The sequence below is a fragment of the Rhinatrema bivittatum genome, chromosome 7 (genome assembly GCF_901001135.1).
Source record: "Rhinatrema bivittatum chromosome 7, aRhiBiv1.1, whole genome shotgun sequence".
Classification (NCBI taxonomy): domain Eukaryota; kingdom Metazoa; phylum Chordata; class Amphibia; order Gymnophiona; family Rhinatrematidae; genus Rhinatrema; species Rhinatrema bivittatum.
In genome coordinates this window covers 165,784,839-165,812,292 of record NC_042621.1, presented here as the reverse complement: position 1 = coordinate 165,812,292, position 27,454 = coordinate 165,784,839, and the positions used below count along the sequence as shown (strand labels likewise).

At 43.1% G+C, this 27,454-nt stretch overlaps 1 protein-coding gene across 4 annotated transcripts in view; it reads left to right on the top strand.

Annotated features, from left to right (window-relative positions):
• The window catches only part of ANXA11 (annexin A11), a 90,838-nt gene that overhangs the window by 24,632 nt on the left and 38,752 nt on the right, over positions 1-27,454 (top strand). For 3 of the 4 annotated variants that reach the window (XM_029609489.1, XM_029609490.1, XM_029609491.1), the window contains 2 exons: positions 4,313-4,373; positions 14,755-14,867. In XM_029609489.1, the coding sequence (XP_029465349.1) occupies positions 4,322-4,373; positions 14,755-14,867 (165 nt within the window). In that variant the 5' untranslated portion in view covers positions 4,313-4,321. Of the gene's footprint in view, positions 1-4,312; positions 4,464-14,754; positions 14,868-27,454 lie in introns of those variants that run through there. The other variant, XM_029609492.1, reaches the window with a different exon arrangement.

Here is a 27,454-nt window from a genome sequence, read left to right as displayed (position 1 = left end):
CCCCGGTATGCGCACAAGTGCCGGGCCTCTTCAAAGGGACAGCGCCATTGAACGCTGTCCCAAAGACTCGTGTGTCTGCAGCTGGCTGGTGCACGCAACTTACTTCAGCTCAGGCCCTGAAGTAAGTATTAAAACAAAAAAACAAGAATTAGATAGGCAGAGTTTAGGGAATGGGATGGGGAGAGGGGAAGAGGGAGGGAGTTTAGGTAGGGGGGGGGTAGGGAAGTTCCCTCCAAGTCTGCTCCTTAATTGAAGTGGACTAGGAGGGAACAGGGGACAGTTCGATTGCGTTGCCACGTGGAAATTGCAAAAGTCGCCCCCCCCCCCTTGCGCGAGCCACTGCACATGTTTTTATAATATGCACGCATGTTATAAAATCATCGCGTCCATGTCTTCACGCTGGGAACCACGCACACATGGACGCGAGCATCTACGTTACAAAAGCTACCCCTTAGCGAATAGCCCCCATTAGTAATAATGGGACCTGTGGTAAATAATGGATGCCACACCTCAGTAAATAGATCCCTGTATGTATGCAGTACCTGCTTTATAGATATGCTTTACTGTTTATTGGTATTCATACAAAGATAAAGGCTAATGATTAACCATTAGGTAAAAGGTTGCTCTATGCTCATGAGTAAGTGAAATCCTTTTCTTTAGCTCTGGAGCACATTCATGCCAACATTTGTATGCTCGGAAAAGGAAGATATTGTGAGAGGAAGAGAAAATCTTACATTAATTTCCTATTTAAAAGTGTTGGGAGAACATCCATTTTAGAAGGTTGTCTAGCATTTGAAGTTTTAAAAAAACCCCATTATCTTCAGAAATAAGCACTTTGATAACTCTGAGATCTGTATTCAGCCACAGGCCAGCCAGCAAAGTCAGTTGGATAAACTTATATGGCTAACTTTGCAGCTCTCCACTCCTACAGTTTGACCCCTCTCTCATACAGCAACTCACACTGGCTCCCTCTGACCCTCTCAAAAACACACACACACACCCTCATACAGGCTCCCTTTCTCTCTTGCACACATATCCACACCCTCACACAGTGTTGTGTCCGTCGCTGCTTGACACCCTCACTCCGCCCTCCTTACCACTGTGGCGACTCCCTCTGGGCCTGATGGACAGGTTACTGCCTCGGCGTCTTCTTGCCGCTTCCTCCAGCATCCCCGGAGTGGCACGACGCTGTGGATTTGCCATGTTCCTGATGGCGTAGGGCGCGCGTGCTCCGAATAATGTACCAGCAAGGGTGCGAACCTCAGGGGCGTCCCCCTGAACTGACGTCATCCGCTTCCAATATAAAAGGTCTCAGAATTTGCTAACGAATTGAGTTAGCAAGGATTCGTCCAAGCTACTCTACCTCCTCGGACTTACCAGGGGTACCCGTTCCTCGGGGGCCTCGCTCTCAGATTGCCAATAGAAACCGGTACTCAATCCTTAAGGGCCCATGTTCCTGAACACTCTGAAGATTTTCTACTGCCTGGAAGCTATCACAGATACAGACAATTGTGAGTTACCATCGCTCTCTCAGAGCTTTCCCTGGAACCAGGTACTCGCTGCTCGAGGGCCTAACCCTTTCCAGCTACTGAGCTTTATAAAGACTATATGTGAGATCTGTCATCCAGTTCTGGCTATGAACACATTGTCTACTCACTATCTATAGTTTCTCTACAGCTCAGCAACCCTGGGATCGCTGTTCCAGTACCTGAGGGACTTCAGCCCTGTCGGGCATATCAGTTCACTACTGCCACCTCTCATGGTTCTACTAACCTGCCTAATAAAAGAATTATCTGTCTGTCTCCGTACTCAAGCCTAGCCGGTGGTCCCTCTCAGGATATCCTCCTGGGGGCACAGTCATCTGCCATCGGCCCAAGGATTCACCTATCTACATTCCTCTATAGCTGAGTGTCCTCTCCAAGCACTCCGCTGGTAACGATTGGCTACTCCTTCCCCACCAGGAGTCTTCAGCAACAGATTCATTACAGTTTGTTACTACTCCCTATACAGGAGCTGAGCATATCAGTTTACTAACTTCTCCTTCCTCAGGAATAGATTATAACAGATTGCTAACTCCTCCTACCACAGGAGCAGATTCCTAACAGAATGCTACTCCCTAGCAGGAACCATAACAGCTTGCTAACTCCTCCCCTTCATAGGAGTATAACCATAACAGATTGCTAGCTCCTCCCTCCAGAGGAGCTCGCTCATAACAGATTGCTAGCTCCTCCCTCCAGAGGAGCTCGCTCATAACACACAGTCTCCCTTTCTTTCTGACACATACACACCCTCTGACACAGGCTCCCTCTTTACCTCTCTCACACAGGCAGCCTCCTCTCTCATTTTCGCGTGCACACTCACAGGTTCTCTCAATCCCACTCTCACTCTCTGTCACACACACACACACTCGCACAAACTCCATTTCTCAATCACACACACAGGATCCCTCTTTACATCTCTCACACACCCTCACACAGGCTCCCTCTCTCTATTGCAAACACACACACCCTCACACCGGAACCCTCTTTCTCTCATATACACACACACACATCCTCACACAGACTACCTCACTCTCTCTCACATACACTTACACATATGTACTTGCACACAGGCTCCTGCTGTCTCTCGCTACTTGTCGCACACACACATGCACCCCTTCACACAGGCTCCTTTTCTCACACTAATGCACACAATCTCTCATTCACACATAAAGGATCCCAAACTTTTACTCACATACACATTCCCACACACAGGCTCCCTCTCTCTCATGCTCACACTTCCTGTCTCTCACACAGGCTCATGAGCTTTTTTGCCTCTCTTCTGTGCCACTGGGCCTGCTGATCTTCTCCGTGAGCGGGATGGGCTCCGCTTGCAGCCAGCTGATGCTCCAAGCCTGGTCTTTGTTGTGAACATGATGGGCTCCGCTTACGGTCCACAGGGCCTTTCTAACAAATTCTATGCAAAAATTTTAAATCCTGTGCAGGAGGGGAATTCTGTGCAAAAATTTTAAATTCTGTACAGGAGGGGAATTCTGTGCAAGTTCTGTTCTCCATAGTTGCAGAGAATTCCCCCAGGAGTAGAAATTCTCAAACCACCTTCATTTATTTATTTATTTATTTAAAGAAACACGTGCATTTTCAAATATGCAGATTTTGTGGAATAGTCACAAAACTGTGTTTCATGCTATCTTGGTGGGAAAATTGGAGATAATATACTAGAAAAAAAAATCAAATTTTTTGTAGATTTCTAACACTTTTGATTTGCTTCATGTTATACCTTTTCAGGAGCTTTTTTTTTTTTAACCAACCAAACATGTAAACAGATTTCAGCTGGGCAAAATGTCAGGGCTCCCAAGTGCTGATACTCTGGGGAGTCACATGTATGTTTTGCCTCCATGGGTGAGAACTATTGTGCTCTGTGTATTGCCCACTGGAAGCTGCTGTCATTCAGTAATGAAAGGTCTGCTCCTCTTGGTGAAGCTTGACGGTCCTTTTACAAAGCCACACTAATCCCATGGGGAGTAGGGAGTTTCCTGTGCTTACTCATGACAATATAAAACACTTGAGAAAGCAGGCAGATTAAAGGTGATATTGAAGAACTTGTCTTCTGTGGACTAAATGAGATTGGCAGAGTTTCAGGGTGTGCCACGTGCTACATTGTTGACTCGTTACTTTTTTCTTTAGGGTAATTCTTGTCTGTAAGTGATTCATTATGTGCATTGATACTAACATTGCTATGAATGTGTGACTTCAAAGAATATTGAGGGCAGTATTCAAAGCCATTGAGTTAGATAACTCTCAAGTTATCTCTCTAAATGGCAGCTTTTTAATATTCCTTGTGCTTATCCAGCCCAAAATGTAACTTAATAAGAAAGGGGCATGTTAGGGGGTATAGTGGGGCAGTGTTGTTAGCTGAATAACTTACTCGGCTAACTCTGATATTTGGAGTTAGACGAAATAATGTACACCTGAAAGCAGGTCTAAAGTCAACCGGGAGCATGTTCCCGGGTAACTTTAGCCAGGTGAGTGCCGAGCTCCAGGTTTAAAAAAAAAATATTGCAGGCCCATTCCTGCTTCCCTCCTCCCTCCCACCCAAGCTCCAATGACACAGTCCTGCCAGGCCGAGCATGCAGACTTTCCCCACCCAAACCTCCTCCATGCCTGTTCATGGGTCAAGCCACATTTTTCATAATTGGTAGCCCCTGGGGCCCCCTTGAGCTCTAGGAAAACTTCCTTCCTCATCTCCATTTTGAAATTCACTTTTTGCAATGGATTTAATTTTTTTAAAATGGATTTTTTTCTTTTCATTACAGATCTGAACAATGAGTTACCCCGGCTACCCTCCATCGGGTGGATATCCATCACAGCCCCAAGGTATGGAGTTTCAGCATGTTCCATGGATCGGATGAAACACAACCAAACTTTATAACTCAGGCTCATTGTTCTCATAGAAGGCTGAACGTGGTAGGTTAGACTGATCTGGTTGGGTGACCTTTTTCCTGGGATGTAAATTCTTTCTCTGAGAGAAATGCACATCTTGTTGTCCAGGTTTTAATTGGTAAAATGGATAGTATAGAATCACTTTGAACAGTTGTTAGGTCAAGTTCGAAAAAGAGTAGTTATCCCTCCTTTGAAACTAAAGACCAATGAGTCAGTTCAAAAAATGTAATTAATTTTAATGTGTGTTTAAAGCTGTTTTGAATGATTAAGCATATGTCTAAGAAGCTGGTATACAGCTAATTAGTTGACTGCTTAGAACATAAGGCTTGCCATACTGGATCAGACCAAGGGTCCATCAAGCCCTGTGACCTGGATTGGCCACTGTTTCCAACAGTGGCCAATCCAGGTCACAAGTACCTGGCAGGTTTCCAAGGGGTAGATAGATTCCCAATAAGCAGTGGATTTCCACAACTCTCCCTTAATGGTTAATGGATTTTTCCTCCAAGAACTTGTCCAAACCTTTTAAAAACACAGCTACACTAATAGCTTTCACCAGTTCCTCTGGCAATTAATTCCAGAGCTTAATTATGTGTTGAGTAAAAAAAATATTTTCTCTTATTAGTTTTAAATGTATTACCCAGTAACTTCATTGTGTGTCCCCTTATCTTTGTACTTTTTGAAAGAGTAAACAACTAATAACGTTTACTCGTTCTATTCCACTCTTTATTTTCTAGACCTCTATCAAATCTCCCCTCAGCCGTCTCTTCTCTAAGCTGAAGAGTCCTAACCTCTTTAGCCTTTCTTCCAAGTGAATTGTTCCATCCCCTTTATCTTCATGGTCACTCTTCTCTGCACCTTTTCTAATTCTGCTATATCTTCTTTGAGATGTGGTGTCCAGAATTGAACACAATACTTAAGATGAGGACGTTCCATGGAGTGATACAGAGGCATTATGATATTCTCTGTTTATTCTCCATTTGTTTCCTAATAATCCCTAGCATTCTATTTGTTTTCTTGACTGCTGCTACTCACTGAGCCGAAAATTTCAACATATTTTCAATGATGACACCTAGATCCTTTTCCTGAGTGGTGAGTCCTGATGTGGAACCTTGCATTTTATAGCTATAATTTGGGTTACTCTTCCCTAAGTGCATCACTTTGTACTTGTGCACACTAAATTTAATTGGAAAGCCCAGTCTCCCGGTTTTGCAATGTCCTCTTACAATTTCTCATAATCCTCTTGTGATTTGACAACTTTGAATAATTTGGTGTCATCAGCAAATTTGATCACTTCCCTAGTTGTTCCTGTTTCTAGGTCATTTATAAATATATTAAAAAACACTATTCACCTTTTTTCCCTTGGGAAAATTTACCATTTAACCAGTTTACAATCCTTAATAGGACACTGCCCTATCCCATGACTTTCTAATTTCCTAAGAAGTCTCTCATAAGGGACTTTGTCAGATGCTTTCTGGAAATCCAGATACACTATATTAACCTGCTCACCTTTATCCACGTTTATTTACACCCTCAACAAAAAATGTAGCAAATTTCTGAGGCAAGACTTCCCTTGACTAAATCCATGTTGGCTTTGTCCCATTAAACTCTGCTCATCTATATGTTCAGCAATTTTCTTTCTTTATGATAGTTTTTACCATTTTGCCTGGTACAGACCTCAGACTCACTAGTCTGTAATTTCACTCTTAGTAATGTAAACCTGAGAATGAATATGTGGTGCTCAAAGTCAAAATGCCACAAGAAACCATGCAAGCACAAGATCTGTGAAAAACAATGAATTTATAATTCAGCACCTATTTATTGTAACAAAGACACAACCCTAAATATTCAAAAGTAGCCATTTATGTAAGTTAGCCTGGTAAAACGTATCCAGCAAACTTCCATGGGATATTCATCTGCATGGCTATGCGGCTGAATATCCCCCCCCCCCCTCTCTCCCCTTATTTGGTGCTGCTTAGACAGATAGCAGGTCTAACTTATCCAAATAGCTCTCTGGTTAAGCTAAGAATATTGTGACTTTGCAGGCTCAGGGCTGGATTCATTTAAGGCTTTTCTCCCATTTTCTGTCTATAGGAAAAACCCATAGTGAATCAGGTACTAAGTTAGCCGGATAAATAGCAGCGCTCTCATCCGCCCATAACCTGAATCGGGCTCCCTATTTACCAAATAGCTGTTGAAATAATTGTAATTTCAAAATGACAATGTTAGTCGTGGTGATTGTTAACCATGCCCAAAATTCAAGCGTTTGCCTGCGTGGAAGGGAAGAGGTTTGCTAGTCTTGAAACCAAAATGGTAAAAGAAAATCCATGGAAATCATTGGTAGAGTAAGGAAGGTCTCAATACATTGCTTTTGACAGAGGTTTAGTGGCACGGGATAGGGGTTTATGCCATACTGGTACAATGATTCATCCTGTGAGCTCCCAATTTATTTTCTCCCTTGGTCATTTTTACTGATCAAACTGAATCTGTACAATGTTTTTCTAAGCAGATTTCTCATTTATTTACTTAAAATAGCTTATTAAGCACGTCCCCAATACAAAGAGCCTGTATAAAAAAAAATAAATAAAAGGGTATGAAACCTTAATTGCTGGAAAATAGTTACATTAACTTCCATTCATGTTCCATATATAGCTTGTAGCGAAGTTCAGGGTATGATATCACTGTTCCTTTCCTTTTGTATTTCCTGCCCAGCTCCTACAATGCAGATCCTCCCTCTCTCTTTTCCGTGCTGCACTGTAAGCTTCGGTAAATTAATGAAAATATAAGCAAAAGAAAACAAAACTGGCAAGTAGACGTAGCTCGTATAGAGAAAACGGCTCCCTCCCTCTCTCTCACTAACACCATTGCTCTCTTGTACATACACAATCCCTTTTATTCACACATACATACAAACAGAGGCACTGCTTGTGGCCTGCCGAATCTTTACTCCTCTTGGCCATGAGTGGGATGGGCTCCACTCACAGCCCCACATGGCTGCTCTTTGCCGCCCCCTAATGGCTGGCGCCCTAGGCGATCACCTAGTTCAGCTGTTGGGATGTGCCAGTCCTGAATGGAGGTCTAAATTGCTGCTTGCAGGACCACCACTGCTGTCATCTTTTTCCAGGTTCCTAATTAAGGCCCAAGATGGCTTCTCCTTCCTAGACCTCTGAGCAGGGCCAAAGATGCCACTGTTTTGCCAGCTGCAAAAATCAACTTGCTCCAGGCAAGTGGTCACTGGATTTTTGAAATCCAGCCTTTTATGATTTTTCTGTGAAGATTCAAATTGGATCCATTTGAGGCTTAACGTTAGAAGTCAAATAATCATTACTCAAGCAGACCTGTAACTTTTTTTTTTTAAATTTGGATTTCGCTGTGCAGGTTTGGATTCAAATCAAACCACATAAGGTCAGTAATTGCTCTTGCTTGAATAATTTGTGTTGTCACTCGTCTTTCTCCCAGTTTATCATAAAAGAGAGACAGACTAATGCAGACTGGTTCTTGCATCCCTGTCTAAACATGCAGATTTAGTAGACTTTTTTTAATAAGATTGGGTTTTCCAAAAATCTTGTTTAAAGTTAGTGATCTTGAGGGGGGTCACGTGATGCGGTGAGCAGAGACTGACGTGTTCTAGGGAGCTCCGGGTGCCATGCTTTCCGAAACACCGTTTCTTTGCTGATCCAAAACATCTGGCAGTGCACAATTTAAGACCCATGCAGTGTATATGTCGATCGTCTCATATATGCACAAATCTCCTCCCGGTATGCCTATCTGGACCGGTAAAAAGGATAAAGAAAAACCGAAGCAGACAGACCCTAAAATGGCAGCCCTGCCAGACACTCCAGGCAACCAGAACACGAGCAACTCTCTTGCAGAGGATCTTAAAACTGCAGTGCTGGAGGCCCTGGACGCTAAGCTGGCAGTCATCTCTTCGCAGATTTCGGAGGTACAATCTGCGCTAGTGAACATAAACCCAAGATTTGAGCAAACTGAGGGCCATGAAGCAGTACTGGAAGACGATCACTTAGCGACTACAACTAAACTCGTGGCGCTCGAAAAAACAGTGGAGGCACAGGCCTCCAAACTGGATGACCTGGAGAATCTAGCACGCTGGTCAAACTTACTCTTTACGGGTATCCCCGAAGAAATAGCAGACCAAAATCTTAGTACTTTCCTGGAATCATGGCTACCAGAAGCGCTGCACTTATCAACCCCTCATCTGGCCCTCCAGATTGAAAGAGCAAGACCCACGGCCCAGAGTAGTGATAGCAAAGCTTTTAAATTATGCTCACAAACAAATCATTCTACAAGCATAATGCAAGACACAGGAACTTAGTTATAAGTCTACTAAGGTCTGTATATTTCAGGACTTCTCCGCTAGGGTATCAGCCATGTGGCGTGGGTTCTCCCCAATCTGCACTGTGCTATTCGAAAAGAAAATCAAATTCTCTTTTCAGTTTCCGACTAAACTGAAGGTTTGGCACTCGGAGCAGATTAAATTTTTTTGACTCCCCAATAGACGTGACAATTCTTGGACCAGCTCCACGGATAACTCCTACTCCATGGAGCTTGCAGCAGCGAGGACCACATGAAAGTGGCAATTAGAGACAGCTAGCCATATGGTGCCATCCTCCAACTGGGCTGATTAAGGCTCTTTTGCCTTCTTTCTGTTGGTATTTTGTTTATCTATATTCCTTTTGATTTGTCTTCTCTTCTGTTTGCCCTTGGTACAATTCAACTTCTGGCTTAAAATGGCTCACCGCCGCAGCAGTAGTGGGCAACATATTGCAGGCTACTCCCGGACCTGAAGAGGAGATATGGATCTGAGCCTCAGCAATTTCAACTAAACCGAGATCACAAGTTTCTCATTTATGACTGTTTTTCCTTAATAGTTTACCCCACTGGGGTCCCGCATCGAAAAGACTCCTTACTGACTATTCGATTGAATGGCGACGCAGGGCCAACTATGTTATAATCTTTTGGAATAACTACTCGGACGGCTCTCCCTCGGTGATTATATATACATCAGCGAGAACTATCTCTGATATTGAGAAAAGGTCTCAGAACCAGAGAGCCACATGGTGCTAACCTCCATCTGGATCGAGGTTAGCACTTTTATTTTCTATTTTTTCTTTTTTTTTTTAGCCCGGACCTGATGCAGAGACATGGAACCCTTACTGTGGGTTTCCGGCCCCGTCGGGATCATTCACCCCACGTTTATGATTGCTCTCTTTTTTTATTATCCTTTTTTCTCCTTTTCACTTTACTCTACTCTTCTGGGGTACCTACTAGGCCGGTCTCTTCACTTCCTACCTGCTTGGCTAGCGACACAAGTTTACTTATTTTGTCTTGTGAATGTTGTTTTCACATTCTTGTTATATAGTTAAATAGTTGAAAATAGGAAGCGTGGCACCTGAACGCATTGTGTACGTGATGCTTGATTCCATAACTCATTATGGGGCCTATTACGGATTTGGATTATATCAGGGGTTGGGGGAGGGAGGGTGGGGAAGGGGAGGTAGGGAGGGGGCGAGATACTTCTGTTTTGTATGTGTGGAAGTTATCAAGAGTTGTATGATGTGGATACTCATAAGGTATATAATCCCGGATCAATCCGAGACAGATCAAGAAGGTCAAGATAGGCTGGAATACTGGGCCATGAACAGGAGGACAATTCAGATCCACTCAAGGAGAAAGGCCTTTCTTTCTGAAAATGTTATGCTGCAGGGTTGGCTGGGAGCCCAGCAGCGCACTAGAATTATCTTACCACAGTTTATAGGAATAGTCTGGTTAAAATGGGAGACTCGATGAGAATAACCTCTTGGATCGTTAATGGCCTAGCATCCACGATAAAGAGAAAGAAAGTCCTTCTTCACTTACAGAAATGCAAATATAGCATGCCTCCAGGAAACTCATTTATCTCCACGGGAATGCCAGAAACTAGTGAGGGAGTGGGTAGGTGCATGTTACTTTACTGCCGTGAAGGACAAAAAAGCAGGAGTAGCTATATTGGTCCATAAAGACAATCTTCAGATCTTAGATACAAAACATGATGAGGAAGGCAGATTCGTGATGATAATAGGTCTTTTGAAAGGAAGAAAAGCAACGATATGCAGTATCTATGCACCTAACACCTATTCTCACGGTTTCTTTACCTACATCCTCGATCAACTAATGTTGCATGCCCGGGGATATCTAGTCTTAGCAGGTGATTTTAACCATCTTCATGACCCCCAACTTGACAAATGTCCACCAGGACCATCCCCTAAATGTGAATCTGGGAAAGGGGTGGCCTTTCTTTGTGAGGCATACAACCTTCTGGATTCCTGGCGCTCCCTTCATCCAGAAGAGAGGGACTACACTCGCATCTCCTGAGCTCATGCTTCCTTGTCCCATATTGATTATATTTTAATAACCCCGATCAGGTTTTTCCTTCCTAGCGAATGTGACCATTGGCCCACAAGTTATCTCAGACCATGCAATTATATGGATTGGTCTGCAGTTTTCAGTGGGTGAACCGGAGGAACGCTTTTGGAAGTTCCCGGGTTTTTTGAGTAAAGACTCTGTTTTTCAGGAGTTTCTAAAGAATAAATGGGAGGATTTTCTCAGCCATAATGATCAACACCTAGTATCCCCTCAATTGTTTTGGGAAACCGCAAAAGCATTGCTCAGGGATGAAATCATTTTGTTCGTGACCTCACGGTGACGCAGAGCCAACAAAGCTATTCTGCAATTGAAACTGAAATTCCAAACGGCAAAACAAAAACTAATTGATATAACCCGTTAGCCACAAATAATATGGCCTATTGAGCGATCATGAGAGATCTGAACCTACTGTTACAACAAAGGGCACAGCAATTATTACAAGCTTCTGAACACAACTTTTACAGGTTCGGTAACAAAACCGGCAAACATCTAGCCAATATGGTCAAATCCCACAAAAAGAAAACCTTTTATTCCCCGCATCAAGAACATACATGGAGGGATGGTCACGGGATGGGTGGAAATCTGAAGTTTTTTGAATGTTTTATGAAACTCTCTACACAGATGATTCCTTGGGGGGGGGGGCCGGCTGAGGAAGAATTTTTCAAACACCTTTCTGTACCGAAGCTAACAGAAGCTCAACTTCAATTCCTTAATAGACCAGTCCATCAGATAGAAGTTTTAAATAAGATAGCCAGAAGTAAACCCGGGAAGGCCCCCGGCGCGGATGGGATCTCTTATGATTTTTATAAACTCTTAAGGTCCCAGGTCCTACACCCACTAACTTCATTTTACACTGATGCATTGCAGCGGAAAACTTTCCCCACCCATTTCAACATAGCACATATCACAGTGTTACTCAAGCCCGGCAAAGACCCATACTGCCCTCTTCCTACAGGCTATCTCTTTGTTGAACTGTGATCTAAAAATTGCCAACTGTGATCTAAAAATTGTTCTCACCTAGGCGCCATCTTTCCCCACTTAATCTCTGAACACCAAGTGGGTTTTGTAAAAGGAAGGAGGGCTTGCTCACAAATTTACAAACTCCTCATGGCCATCACCACTGTCTGTCTCAACAAATACCGGCCCTGGTGGTCGGATTTGACCCAGAGAAAGCATTTGAGAGTTTCGTGGCCATATCTCTTTTCAGTCCTTCAGAGATTTGGGTTCCAAGGCCACATCTTATCCTAGATAAGGCTTCTTTATTCTAGCCCAATCTCACATATCATTGTAAATGGTCGCAGATCCGCGGATGTAAACATCCATCGGGGGGTCTGACAAGGATGCCCACTTTCTCCACTGCTGTATATATTGGTCATAGACCCCATATTAAGGAGAATTGAATTGGAATCTACTATTCGGGGCTTTCAAAAGAACAATTGTTCATTCAAAGTGGAAGCCTTCGTGGGAGACATCCTCATCTTTTTAATGGATCCAGAAAAGTCCCTATATCCTCTCCTCCGGATACAGCAGGAATATGGTCACTTTGCAGGGTTGAGAATGTTGGGGGACACACGAAAACCCTATGGGCAGGGATATTCCCACTTAAATGGGTTGAGACCAAAATGAAATACTTAGGGATCAGGATCCCTACTAATTTTCCAGATCTCTATAAAGCTAATGTGAGCCCACTATTACACTCCACTTTTCAGTTTCTTAGCAGGGACTACCCTTATCACTTCTGGGTAAAGTCCAGCTTTTTAGAATTACCATCCTACCCCAATGGTTATATGTATTGCAGATGGTACCACTCTGGGTCACACAAAGAGACTGTAACGCTGTGGGGAAATGCTCCAAAGTTTTTTCTGGAATGGAAGGAAAGCTCAGATTTCCGTGAAAGTATTAATGAAGCCACTTAACCAAAGGGGGGGGGGGGCAAGCTGGCCTAATCTAAGGAAATATAATCTTGCATGTATGCTGAGGTTTCTATATGATTGGTTAAGCAGTACCTCATATTTTACTGGAAGCCCCCTTGCTTAACTACCTACTACATGCGGCTCATGCAAAACTACCTCCCAACTGTAGTTCCCAAATACTGGTCTCTTCGGGAAGGAAGGCTTAGTCCTCTCTCTGTCATGTCTTTAAACGTTCTCCACATTTTACACCTTTGCTGAGTGTATGTGACAACAAACTATTCCCGCCGGCCCAAGGTTACTCTCTCTTTCACAGATGGCGAGAACACAGATTATGTTATGTCTACCAATTCATTTCCCAGACAACGGGAGAATTGTACAGTTTTGAAGAACTGCAAAAACAGTTCTCACTACCAGCATCTGATGTGTACGCATACATGCAACTACGACACTTCCTCGCACCTCGTGTGCAGTCCCTAAAACTTAGCCCTCAAACATTAGCCTTCCAAAATACAGTATTAGGGGATGGGAAACAGAAACCATTGATTGCCCGGTTCACAAAGGCTCTCTACGTACTTCACCAGAATGAGGCAATTTACAAAAGATGTTTGAGATATGGCGGAGAGAGACAATCCTTAATTTCTCTTTTTAAGAGTTTGTTGACTGTTTTGAGGAGATCCCACTTCTTTCTGAGAATGTCACCTACCAAGAACTGCAATTCAAATTTCTGAGACAATTCTTCTTATCCCCTGCTAAAGCTTTCCTAGCAAAAATAGCCCCTTTCTCCAGCTGCCCTAAATGTTTATCTCTCTGTGCCTCGTATTTCCATAGCTTTTGGGCCTGCCCAAAGATTAAAACATTTTGGGAAGGAGTATGCGATAGCTGTAGTCAGATTCTAAACAGGTCTCTCCCTGCAGATCCTAGTTTCTGGTTGTTTGGGACTTTAACATCTAACTCAATGATCCTGAATCCACAGACACTAAAATTCAAACAAAAAGCAAGTTTGGTGGGGAAAAAAAACTATTTTAGTGAATTGGGTGGGTGCCTTGATACCGCATCTTGATCACTGGTTTCGCCTTTTGGTTAAAATGTACACTTTTGAGTTTCTGACAGCCAAAACCTCCTCTATCTGGGATAAATTTAATAGTTTTCTCTCGCCTACCATCAATGTAAAAATACTTCTGTATAAAGATTTCTGGATACAAGGAACCCTGTACAACAGGGGGTGGGCTACGTTGATCCACGCTTCGCTATGTTAGGCTATTACCCTTCTCCCCTCGATGTCTAGACATAGGGAAAACCATCCAATATGAGTAAGCACGCTGGTATACGTTTTGCTGTAAGGCTCGGCAGGACCTCATGGACAAATAGTTCTATTCGCCTCCAAAATCACATAGTTCCACAACATAATATATTCCATCTTCTCCAACTCCTACAATACATCCCATCTTTCATATCCCATCTTTCACCTTCACTTCCACATAGCAAACACACAGACCCATCATAACAGAAGTTAGGAGTGAGGAGAATGGACAGAGGGGTGCGAAAGGGGGTGGGAGGGGTTAAGGAAACTAATGAGTTGTAACTTTCTCAATGTAAGATTGGACTATGCCAGTCAATGGTTGATCTTGTATGAGCAGGAAACTTTAGTTATGTTAAAGTTGGGCATACTGTATATGGTTTTATGCAGACATTGTAGTCCATTCGTTAATTCATTTATGTATGCTGGAAAACTCAATAAACACAAGTTACAAAAAAAAAGTTAGTGATCTTAAGACAGACGAGAGAGGACCATGTACACAAGGGATGTAATGCAACAGTTTTACTGGGATAATAAAGCTGATAAATATCTCTACCTACCACATTTTGTGAACTCTTTGTAGTGTCAACAGGGCAGAATGTGTTAAAATTATGAAGCAAGAATGCAGAAAAAGATTGGTGGTTTCTGATTTCTGTCTGATTCAATTGTTTTCTTCTGGTTTTAGGTAGTAACCCTTGGGGTGGCTCTGGCTTTCCGTCAGGTAATCCACCTCCAATTGGACTTGATAATTTAACAAACTTCAGCCAGCAGTTTAATCCCCAATATATGCCTGGGATGGTAAGTATCAGCTCTGTTTAATACATGGCACACTGCATCAGTTGAAATAACATTCATGTCTGTAGGCAAAACAGGTCAAAGTGGAAAAACTTCTTTAAAGATTTTGCTAATCCATTTTTATTTTCCTTTGGTGTTCAGATTTTGCTAAGTAAAATAAGATAGGTGTATATAAGGTAAATGCCTCACCTGCTTCATTTTTTGCTTTGGATCCTGTTCCCACTCTTAAAGAAGCCTGTGGGTCTTATGGGTAGGAATTAGAACATAAGAACATGCCATACTGGGTCAGATCAAGGGTCCATCAAGCCCAGCATCCTGTTTCCATGCCATAAGAATCTGGCAAGTACCCAAAAACTGTCTATTCCATGTTACTGTTGCTAGTAATAGCAGTGGCTATTTTCTAAGTCAACTTAATAGCAGGTAATGGACTTCTCCTCCAAGAACTTATCCAATCCTTTTTTTAAATACAGCTACATTAACTGCACTAACCACATCCTCTGGCAACAAATTCCAGAGTTTAATTGTGCATTGAGTGAAAAAGAACTTTCTCTGATTAGTTTTAAATGTGCCACATGCTAACTTCATGGAGTGCCCCCTAGTCTTTCTATTATCCGAAAGAGTAAATAACCGATTCTCATTTACCCGTTCTAGACCTCTCATGATTTTAAATACCTCTATCATATCCCCCCCCTTAGCCTTCTCTTCTCCAAGCTGAACAGCCCTAACCTCTTTAGTCTTTTCTCATAGGGGAACTGTTTCATTCCCTTTATCATTTTGGTCGCCTTTCTCTGTACCTTCTCCATTGCAACTATATATATCTTTTTTGAGATGCGGGGACCAGAATTGTACACAGTATTCAAAAGGGATGTGCATTCGTTTCATATGTTTCCTATACAAGCATGTAATATGAAACGAATGCACATCTAATTAGCATGTAATGGGAAACGAATGAAACAAATGCATATCCCTAGTATTCAAGGTACGGTCTCACCATGGAGCAATACAGAGGCATTATGACATTTTCTGTTTTATTCACCATTCCTTTTCTAATAATTCCCAACATTCTGTTTTCTTTTTTGACTGCCGTAGCACACTGAACCGATGATTTCAATGTGTTACCCACTATGACGCCTAGATCTCTTTTTGGGTGAAAGCTCCTAATATGGAACCTAACATTGTGTAACTATAGCATGGATTATTTTTTCCTATATGCATCACCTTGCACGTATCCACATTAAATTTCATCTGCAATTTCGATGCCCAATTTTCCAATTTCACAAGGTTTTCCTGCAATTTATCACAATCTGCTTGTGATTTAACTATTTTGAACAATTTTATATCATCTGCAAATTTGATTACCTCACTCGTCGTATTTCTTTCCAGATCATTTATAAAAATATTGAAAAGTATGAGACCCAATACTGATCCCTGAGGCACTCCACCTCCCACTCCCTTCCACTGAGAAAATTGTCCATTTAATCCTACTTTCTGTTTCCTGTCTTCTAGCCAGTTTGTAATCCACGAAAGGACATCGCCACCTATCCCATGACTTTTTACTTTTCCTAGAAGCCTCTCATGAGGAACTATGTCAAATACCTTCTGAAAATCCAAATACACTACATCTACTGGTTCACCTTTATCTCTACATGTTTATTAACTCCTTCAAAAAACGTGAAGCAGATTTGTGAGGCAAGACTTGCCATGCTGACTTCGTTCCATTAAACCATGTCTTTCTAAATGTTCTGTGATTTTGATATTTAGAACACATTCCACTATTTTTCCTGGCACTGAAGTCAGGCTAACTGGTCTGTAGTTTCCCAGATCTCCCCTGGAGCCCTTTTAAAATATTGGGGTTACATTAGCCACCCTCCAATCTTCATTTACTATGGATGATTTTAATGATAAGTTACAAATTTTTACTAATGGGTCTGAAATTTCATTTTTGAGTTCCTTCAGAACTCCGGTCCAGACCATCCGGTCCAGGTGATTTACTACTCTTCAGTTTGTCAATCAGACCTACCACATTTTCTAGGTTCACTGTGATTTGGTTCAGTCCATCTGAATCATTACCCATGAAAACCTTCTCCAGTATGGGTACTTCCCCAACATCCTCTTCAGTAAACACTGAAGCAAAGAAATCATTTAATCTTTCCGCGATGGCCTTATCTTCTCTAAGTGCCCCTTTAACCCCCATCTAACGGTCCAACAGACTCCCTCACAGGCTTTCTGCTTCGGATATATTTAAAGTTTTTACTGTGAAGTTTTGCCACTACAGCCAACTTCTTTTCAAATTCTCTCTTAGCCTGTCTTATGCTTATGCATTATCCTATTTTCTTCTGTTGGATCCTTTTTCCAATTTTTGAATAAAGATCTTTTGGCTAAAATAGCTTCTTTCTCCTCCCCTTTTAACCATGCCGGTAATTGTTTTGCCTTCTTTCCACCTTTCTTAATGTGTGGAATACATCTGAACTGTGCTTCTAGGATGGTATTTTTTAACAATGACCATGCCTCATGCACACTTTTTACCTTTGTAGCTGCTCCATTAATTTTTTTTTCTAACTATTTTTCTCATTTTATCAAAGTTTCCCTTTTGAAAGTTTAGCACGAGAGCCGTGAATTTGCTTACTGTCCCCCTCCCAGTCATTAATTCAAATTTGATCATATTATGATCACTATTGCCACCACCATTACCTCTCTCACCAAATCCTGTGCTCCCAAGGGTGCCAACTTCAATTACACATGGGTCAAAAACACCCCCACTATAAAACTTGTTCCAAAACTCTTTCTGTTGGCAATGCTGTTCTAAACTTGTCATGCACTTCACTTCTAGTTAACCATTCCCCTTTGACACCGAAACATTTTTTTGACTCCTCCAGAACTTGTATGCCTGTGCAAAACTTTGCTTGGATGTACTTAGCCAAAAGAAAAGAACCTGCCCTTCAAAAACTTGTCAAAAAAATGTTAAGGTAGTCCTGTAAAGTTATTCAGGGTTTTTTCTCTACATCTTGAACTAGTCTGGCATCAGGGCGAGCCTGGTGGTTACCTGGGGTGCCCATTGGATTGGATCTGCCTCCAGACCACCCCCACCCATGTGTCTGGAGGGCAAGAGGGTGGCACTTAATAGTGCATCATCTTCCTTTGCTTCACGAGACTGGTCTTGCATTATCAGCTGCATGATCACACAATCTCAAGCTCATATTGCATGACTGGTCCCATGCATCAGAGAAAGCTGACCCACTAATAAGCGCTGCTCCTCCTGCCAGCCAATGTTGAGTCCAAAGAATAGCTGGAGACTGTTAGTGAGAGGGAAGGAGAAGACTGAAAATGCCATTCATTTGGGGAGAAGAGGAGACCAACATTTTACTTGATTCTCATTTTAACATTTGATTCTTAGGGGTGGTAAGGGCAGGGTACATAGGGTGGGAGGCAGAGGGAGACTTAAATGGAATGGTGGTTGGAGGGTGGGAGAGTTACATGATATGGAGTAGTGGGTAAAAGGGAGAAGGAGACCTACCTAGAGTGGAGGTGGGGTGTAGAAATGGGAGAGAGAGAGATCTTTATGGGATAGTATTGGGAGAACAGAGAGAGGGAGATATAGTTATGGGATGGAGAGACTGTACATGGGGTGGTAAAGGGGACAGGGAGAGGCAGATATACATGGGGGAGGGCTGATCGAAGGGAAGAGAGGGGAAGACCTACATGGGATGGTGATGGTGATGAGGGAACAAGAAGGAAATCTTCATGTGTTGGTGTGTGTCAGAGCTTGTACATGGGGTGGGGGAGAGAATGGATGGAGGGAGTGAGGGAAGAAAGGGACACAGGTGAATCCCTGAAGGGGGAGAGGGAAAGGGAGAGAATATCTGGAGGAGGGGGATGCCATTTACTCTAGAGCTGGTCTTGACTGGCATACCTACTAATACCATGCAGTTAAGAGTCAAGAGCAGCAAACAATGGGACTGATGTAATCAAGGGTGCCAACGTTAGCTCAGGCTTTTACTCCTGCTTTAGCATGCATTTTCCTGGAGTAAGTTGTCTCTGGTTTAACGGGGGTTTAACTCCTAAAAAAAAAAATGTGTGCTAATACAGGAGTAAGAACCAGTGCTATGATTAGTGCAGGTGCATGCAAATCCCATGTGAAAGAAGGCATTGGCCATTCCCCAGCAATGCAGGGAGGTGCATTAAAGGGCAGAGAGCTTAAAACACATTTTCTTAACACTAGATATTTACTTCCTGTGTCAGAAAAGGAGTCAAACTTAACTGACATTTCTGGTGGCCATGCCATTCTATTGCTGAGCCCAGTGTGATGGTGTCTGCTTCTACCAGACTGGACACAGCAATGGAATCACCTTGGCCACCCGAAATGTGAGTTTTCACCCAGGAGTTTTCGAGGTCCATATTCAAAAGCATTTAGCTGAATAATTCAGAAGTTATCTGGCTAAATGAAGATTTGCACAGCAGGCTAAATTAGGGGCATTCTGGGGGCATAACCGGGAGGAGGAGTTAACTGACTAAGTTATCCTGTTAATTCAGAGTTAGCCAGCTGCCTTAAACCTAGATGTATTGAGCTGCAATTTGTTTGCGGGAGGGGTCTTGCTATCATGGGGGGGGGGGGCTGTAGAGGTGATAGTGAGCCCCTCCCTCCAAAAAAAAAAACCCCATCACGGCTGTATCGTGTTTTGTCTTGGGGTAAAACAGCGTGACATGGTCCCTTTACATGCGATGGTGGCCCCCAAAGGTCCAGTCTAACCAAAAAAAAAAAAAAAAAGCAAAAAGTAAACCCCTGTGTGAGGATCAAACCTGACCCCCTTCCTCACCCAGGGCTGCCACTCAAGGCAGCCCTGACAACCACATAAAATAAATATTATCCACTGATCGTGCAATAATGCCCCCCCCCCCCCAACCCAATTGCAAAGTAGTGCATAACTACCAAAGGAACCCCATCTTCCTTTGCACAACCCAAAATATTCAATAGATTTTGCCCCTCAAACCCAACACACCCCCACCTCCAATGAGGTCTTTTTTAAATTTTGGGAGTTGGTCAATAATAGCTCCCTCTCTACCAGACCGTCCAAGTCCTAATGAATCATTGGTTTCTAGTGGCTCTGCACTCCAATACCTCAAATGCATGAAATCCATCAAGAGAGAGGACCCAGAATGCATCTTAGCCCCAGGCCTGGTCAGTGTCATTCTTCAAAATAGCACTGACCTGACCTTGCCCCCAGTCACATGTGGCCGAATTCTGATGCCTGGACTGTACCCCAGGTTGGTGCCATTTTGAAAAATTGTGCTACCCGGGGACGCCGCGGCCCTTTCTCTTGATGGATTTTGCGCATTTGAGGTACTGGGGTGTGGGAGGGGGTTGAGAAGGGTAGGAGGTATTCTTGCTCCCCACAGTAGAAACCATGGGGGGATGGGAGAGTTCCTTTGGCAGTTATGGCCTATTTGGTGATTGGGTTGGTGGGGCAGAGGGTGGCCTGTCGTTGCGCGACCACTGGCTAATATTTATTTTATTTTATTGTCAGGGCTACCTCGAGTGGCAGTCCTAGTGTGTGTGTGTGTGTGTTGGGGGGGGGGGGGGGGGGGGGTCAAGTTTGGTCATGGCAGAAGGGGTTTACCTTTTCCCAACTTTTTGGTTAGGGTGGCCTGTTAAATCTAACGTGAGAGTATCAGGACCCACATTAGAGTCTCAATGCTCAACATTAATTTAACTATATCTGTTTGAGAAATGTTAATCTAACATGGCTGACAACTTTCTAAAACTGCTGTGTTAATTTATTTTTTCCTAGCGTGTAGCAGATGGACTCAGGACCAATGGGTATAGTGTACTCCTGTTAGCAGTTGGAGACAGATCAGATTTCAATCTGACGTCAGCCCCTAGTACATATACCCCTGCAGGAAGTGCAGCTCCTCAGTATTTTCCGTCTCCATAGCAGTTAGGGACTATCTGCACGCTCTCAGAGCGTTAGACCAAAATTTAAAGAACAAAACCGAAATTTAAAGAAGAAACCTACCTGAAGACGAGCCCCGCACTCCTGCGGTGATACCCTCGGGTTAATCCCCCAGTTGAGTTTCCCGAGGTGATTTCCGTTGTCCCTCGGAGGTGAGCCTCGGTCCGGTGGCCGATTCGCGGCAGGAACCTAGCCCCCGAATCCTCGGGCGCAGCGTAGAGGCAGCCTCGGTCCGGCGGCCGAATCGCAGCGAGGACTTAGTCCCCGATCTCGGGCGCGGCTGAGAGGCAGCGGGTGCACCCCCTCGAGCGCTGCGGTGAAGGTATTTGCCCTCTCCCCCCGCAGCCGGAGACCGCCTGGAGCAAAACCGGGAAGCGCCGAAGACCAGGTAAGGTGTAAATCTTCTACTTAATCCGGTCTCCGAAGATCGAGGAGGAGCACAGATCGGCGATTGGAATCTGTGCCACCGGGTTGATCCGCCCTAGCAGGACCAGGCCCCGGCTGTTCCAGGGTCTGCCCACGTGGAGACCCTCCAAGGAGGTTGCCATATTGCCCGCACGCTCGCCGTTAAAAAGGGATATCTGTTAAATAAGGTTAAAAAGGGATCAATATTGAAAGGCACATGGAATATAACAAGTTTAGGGAACATTAAGGAACAGAAATATTTTCTACAAAAGTGTCTTTGAAATAAAATTGTTTACATTGTAATTAGGGATTGTTGCAATATTTCTGTTACATTTATCAGTTTGATGTTAAAGTGAAAAGTGATGTATTGTTAATTTTAAAACATTGTGTAGCACATGATGTTTAGATGAATGAATGAGTGTATGAATGTTTTGACATATAGGGTATGTTTTATGTGTTTTAAATAATATAAAGAATATAACTTCAAGATAGCCAGCTATATTCAATCATGTGTCTGCATGATTGAATATACATCCATCTAATTTTGTTATCCAGACAGTGACTGAATATGGACCTGTTAATTTCCAGTATAAGCTCTTGAGGTGGGCTTCTAGAGCTGAACAGTATACTGGTGCTTTGAATCCTGACTTTGGCATACTGTTTAACTGTAGATGCCCACCTCCCGGAGCTTCTGGGGTGTGCATCTACAACTGAACAGGATGCCAAAATCGAATGCATGGCACCAAAGTGAATACTCTTCTGCTAAAGGCAGGGGCGGATTGGCCTATTGGGGGATCGGGCATCCCCCGGTGGGCCGATCGCTCCAATCACGTGGTCTGCCGTTCGTGGCCGTGATACAGCCGCGCTCAGCAGACCACGTGATGCGTCGTGGGCCGGCCTGGGTGGCGAATACCCGGGCCGGTCCGACATCGTCAATCCGCTCCTGGCTAAAGGTGTCCACCTTAGAGAGCTTGTGCGTGCCAAAATAGCATTGCATATGAGATTGGTGCTGTGCATCCCAGCTTCTGGACATGTTCTCTCATTAAAGGCCATTTTGACAAGGAATGACAAGTAAAATAAGAGAATATGCTCTCTGGAGAAGGCACCTACAACTGAACAGTATGCCAGTATGCCAAAGTTAAAATGCACAATACCAAAGTGCATACTATTTGGCTGAAGGTGCATGACCTAGAGAGCTTTTGCCAGAAGTGTAACTCCTTCTTTGGCGTGAGGTGGAGCAAAATCACATTTTTTGGTGGCAAAAGTTATTCTATTGCTGTGCCAGTATGGTAGAAAGAGCTAGACACTACTGTGAGTACAGCAATAGAATATCAAGGCCACCAGAAATGTAAACTAACTTTTACTCCATTTCAGGCCAAGGAGTTAACCTGAAAATCTTTAAAGCAGAAAGGAGGTAAGTGCCTGAAGTTGGAAGAAGTATGACCAAAATGGCCTTGCATGCAAGATCGACCTAATCTCACATACAAGGCCATGCAAAATGTAAGCTCTCTAGAATGGGCAACTAAAGCTATTAGGGATGCACAGAGAGGGGTGCCCTCCCTAGAGAGCTTTCCTTTTGATTTCACTTGGCATGCTTGCCCAATGGCCTTGCAAACAAGATTGTGCCCAAGTCAGGGTGTCTAGAGCCAGTCTTGCATGCAAGAGTCATTTTAGTCACTCTTCCAAGTTCAAGCACTTACCCCTTTCCTCCTCTTTTAAAGCACTTTTCTGCATTCATGCAGATTTTTCAGTTTCACTCACATTTTAGTGCCCCTCCGTCACTCCTGCTTTATTTATTCTTTCTCGTCACCTGCCTGTTCTCCATTCAGCATTCTTTCTCCCTTTCTACATTATCTCCCAGGATTCCTTCCTCTCCTCTCCTTGACATTAATTCAGAGTCCTTTCCTTTTCCAATTCCTATCATGCCTGGTCTTCTCTCTTACTCTTACTCCCTTCCCTGCCCACTCTTGATCTCCCCTCCCCCTCTCACCCAATCACTTGCTCTCTCCTCTGTGCTCTGCCCCCCTTTCTCCTCACTCACTTCCCCACCTCCTTTTCCCACTATAGTTTCTGCAGGAGCTAGGGAAAGTTTTGGGTTCTGATTAGTTCTTGCCAGCAGAATGAGTCAATCAAAGGCAAGGAATTAGCAGCCAGTGGGAGCTGAGAGCTCCCTCCCAGCTCCTGCCTTGGCCTTTGACCTAGTGCCCACTCTGTTGTCGGCCTATACCGAGGACAGAGGCAGCTGGGCTGGGAAGGAAGATGATTTTTAGTACTCGGATATCCTGGGTGCTGTCCCAGAAACCCTGAGACTATGGGTCAAACCCAGAAAGTTTCCAGTAGAGATGAGCAGCGGTAAGGGCATTTGGTTCAGGCTTCATTTTCGGCCTGTTAACTAACCCGAGAAACAAATTTTTCTAAAATTTCAGAAAAAATATGATCTTTTTCGGTTCCTCCGTTGGTTGAAATTCTCTAATTTCTCCAAAACGAATGCATATCCCTAGGTTCCAGGTACACTGAGTGAAACCCAGATCATGCCTATGTCTCTGTTGACCACAGAGCTCTGCTGCTCTTGCCTACCAGCCTGGGCTAAGGGAAGGCTTATTCTCCCCAAGCCTCTTATACCAGGTGCCTGTGGCTGCAGTGCTCACAAGAACTTGACCTTACTTTCTTTACAGGCCAACATTTTCCTGAGGGTAGATTATTAAAAGTCTTTCAGTGGTGTAGAAAATCTGATTTTTATGCTTTCCAACATACAGAATGTTGGAAAGAATTATGTAAAAGGGTTCAGTGTCTGTATATCTGTATGCACAGTAACTCTCCAAAAAAGGGATGGAAAATACCTAATTTGGCATAAAGGAAGAAAATGTGAATATCTCGGACTAGTTCAAAAAGCAGAAACATTAGATCATTATTTTCAGAGAACCGATCCTCCAAAAAAATCCCCATTGCTTCCAGCACTTTGCTATAACCCAGCACGGGCAGAGGGAGAGACAGAAATAGCAAAAATAACTGAAGCAACTGACTCAGGATGTTAAACACTAGGTACTTCCAAAGTACACACGCACACTGTGCACCTACACCCCTCGTACCACACACGCACACATATATACCAGCCATACACAACTACAGACACATTGCTCCTAGTACACATGCATCTATGCTTCCGTCCAACAGAGAGAGGGTAAAATTAATGGTACAGCTTCTCAAATCACCTTCCCCCCTCCACACACACACAATTGTACCCTCTGGTTATACCCTCCAAAACAATTCACACCCATCTCCCCTTACACACACACAACCCTGCCTTTCAGAACCCCTATAACACAGACTTACCCAAATACACCCTATTCATTTATTTCATTTGTTAAAACTTAATATCCCACGTGAATAAACATGTAACCCAAGTGGTAGTATAATAAAATAATACATACAATCATAATTATCAAACTTAATAACAAAAAATAAAAACATAATAGTACAGTATTTTACAAAAAATAACACAATTACTAATCATACTTCCATCCTTCACCAAAGGTCTTATTCACATAACTTTATAGGCCATCATATTGGAGCCATTTCAAACATCGGCTTAGATGTTCTCAAATGATTTATTAAAGAGCCAGGACTTCAAGGCTTTTCTAACACACACACACACACACACACACAATATACATACACACCCATACCCCCCAAGATAGCCCCATATGCACAACTCCTCCAAACATATACAACTTGCTTATGCACACATCCCCATCCATTAACTATCCCTCAACTACAGTCATACCCCATATCCCCTATACACACGCAACACTCTACAACTCCCTACCCACCCAAAAACGCACATGCATCCCACATATCCATCCACTAGATACCTCCCACATGCGCACCCACTAAACACAGCCCTATAACTTTCCACAAACACATCTTTAACACATTTATTTATTTATTTATTTATTTATTTATAATTTTTTATATACCGCCGCTCATCAAAGATATCACGTCGGTGTACAGTGAACAGGAACTTACGCCGGAGCGTTATACATTTAACAGGGTTATATAAGCGTTATACATTTTAACAAAGTACATACCACCTTAGCCCCCCTCATGCTTCTATACACATCCCACCCCTTCTACAAATCTATGGTAGAAAGCATTCTTAAACCATGCCTCTGCATGCTTTCTTGATTTGTTTCCCTACAAGTCAAGTCATCATTTTATTTATGGAATGCTTTTTCAACAAGCGTTCAAAGCATGTTACAGGAATATAATGAATATTTCAGATATGATATACAAATAGAATGACTTAGAAGTACAATTTTAGAGAACAGGGAATTATAATGCAGAAAACTGAAGTGGCTACATACAGAGTTTATATAGGGTTCATGCTACTAGTTAGGGCCAAACACTGCTTCAAAGAGCCATGTTTTAATCAGTTTTTTGAAGGATAGGAGATATAGAGCGAGTCTGATGTAGGGTGATAGGTTTTTCTGAAGGCTTATTTTATTTATTTATTTATTATTAATTTTTCTATACCGAAGTTCCTGTACGAATACAGATCACACCGGTTTACATAATAACAAAATTCGCTTAGGAGCGTTAAATAGAACAAAAATATGAAATGAATTTTAACTTAACATATTGTAAACTGTACATATCCTATCATATCAATTAACTTCTCGTAAATATATGTCTCGGCTTAAGGCAGATCCTGTGATGGACCTCTTTTTAGTATGGTGAAGTGCATTGTTTTTTGGGGATGGAGTTGCTTGGCGAACCTAAGATAGCATTTTGAGTGGTCAGTATTTAGGAGGTAAGAGTTGCTGAGATGAGATGGATCCAAATCACTGAGGATTTTGTAGGTTAGGACCAGGATTTTAAATTGGGGTATTTGAGAGCCAGTGTAGAGCTTTCAGGATTCAATCATTTCTGTTCATGTTCTTAATCATATGGACCTCTGTGTTCTGTATGAACTGCAGTTGGTGGTTTGTTTATTGGGGAGTCCAATGTAGAGTGAGTTGCAGTAGTCCAGGGGAGATTACACAGACCCAAATGGCAGTTTTGAAAGTGGTGACTTCTAGGAGGGGACAAAGATGATGGTTGACATAGATGGAAGAAAGCCATTTTGGTCACTGCTTGTACTTTAGTTTTGGTGATGTTAGGGTCTAGAATAAAGCCTAGGTTCTGGACTTGGGAGCTTAGGGTTAGTTATATCACCAAGAGTCAATCTTGGGAGTGGTTGAGTTGGTTCTTTTTACAGATCTATAGTTTCTCTGGTTTTTGGGGCTTCAGTCTTAGTGAGGTTGATATTCAACCACAGAGTGGCTAGTTGAGTTAGCCGGATATAGCAATTCGGCTAACTTAATGGGAATATTCAGTAGCACGGCCGCATTGCCAAATATCCCCGGCTATCTTAAAGTTAGCTGGTTATGTCAAACCAGCTAACTTTAGGACAGACCTATGGCCCAACCAGAGTTAGCCAAATTGGTTAAGCGGCTAACTCCGAATATCAGAGTTAGCTGCATAACTTATGCAGATAACTCTGGCCTGCCCTGGAATGCCTCTGATTTATGCACCTAAATTCTAGACGCAGATCTCTAATTTAGGCGCATATAGCACTGAATATCCACAGCTAGACATTTAGACTGATAACTTTTCAGTTATCTCTCCAAATGGCTTTTTCCTAGCGAGTAGACAAATGGACTTAGGACCAGTGGTTTTATACTCCCCTGCCAGCAGATGGAGACAGAGCAAGCTGACATCGCAGTATATATAACCCTGCAGTGACACTAGCCTGCCAGTATTCTCAGTCTCCAGCAGATGATGGATCTGCATCTCCCGAAGGCAGTGGTTCTCAACCCTGTCCTGGGAACCCCCCCAGCCAGTCGGGTTTTCAGGCTATCCACAATGAATATGCATGAGAGAAAATTTGCATGTTATGGAGGCAGTGTATGCAAATTTTCTCTCATGCATATTCATTGTGGATAGCCTGAAAACCCGACTGGCTGGGGGGGTCCCCAGGACAGGGTTGAGAACCACTGCCCTAAGGGATTGCTTCGAGCTGTTTGAAATTCTAAATTCAGGAAAGGAAAGCCCCACTCTCCTGCGGTGATACCTAAAAGTTCCTCTCCAAGTTGAGAATTCCTGAGGCGATTTCCGGGGTCCCTCAGAGGTGTGCCTTGGTCCAGTAGCTGGGTTTCCCGGCATGGACTTAGCTGATAGTTCAGCTGAAAGGCAGCG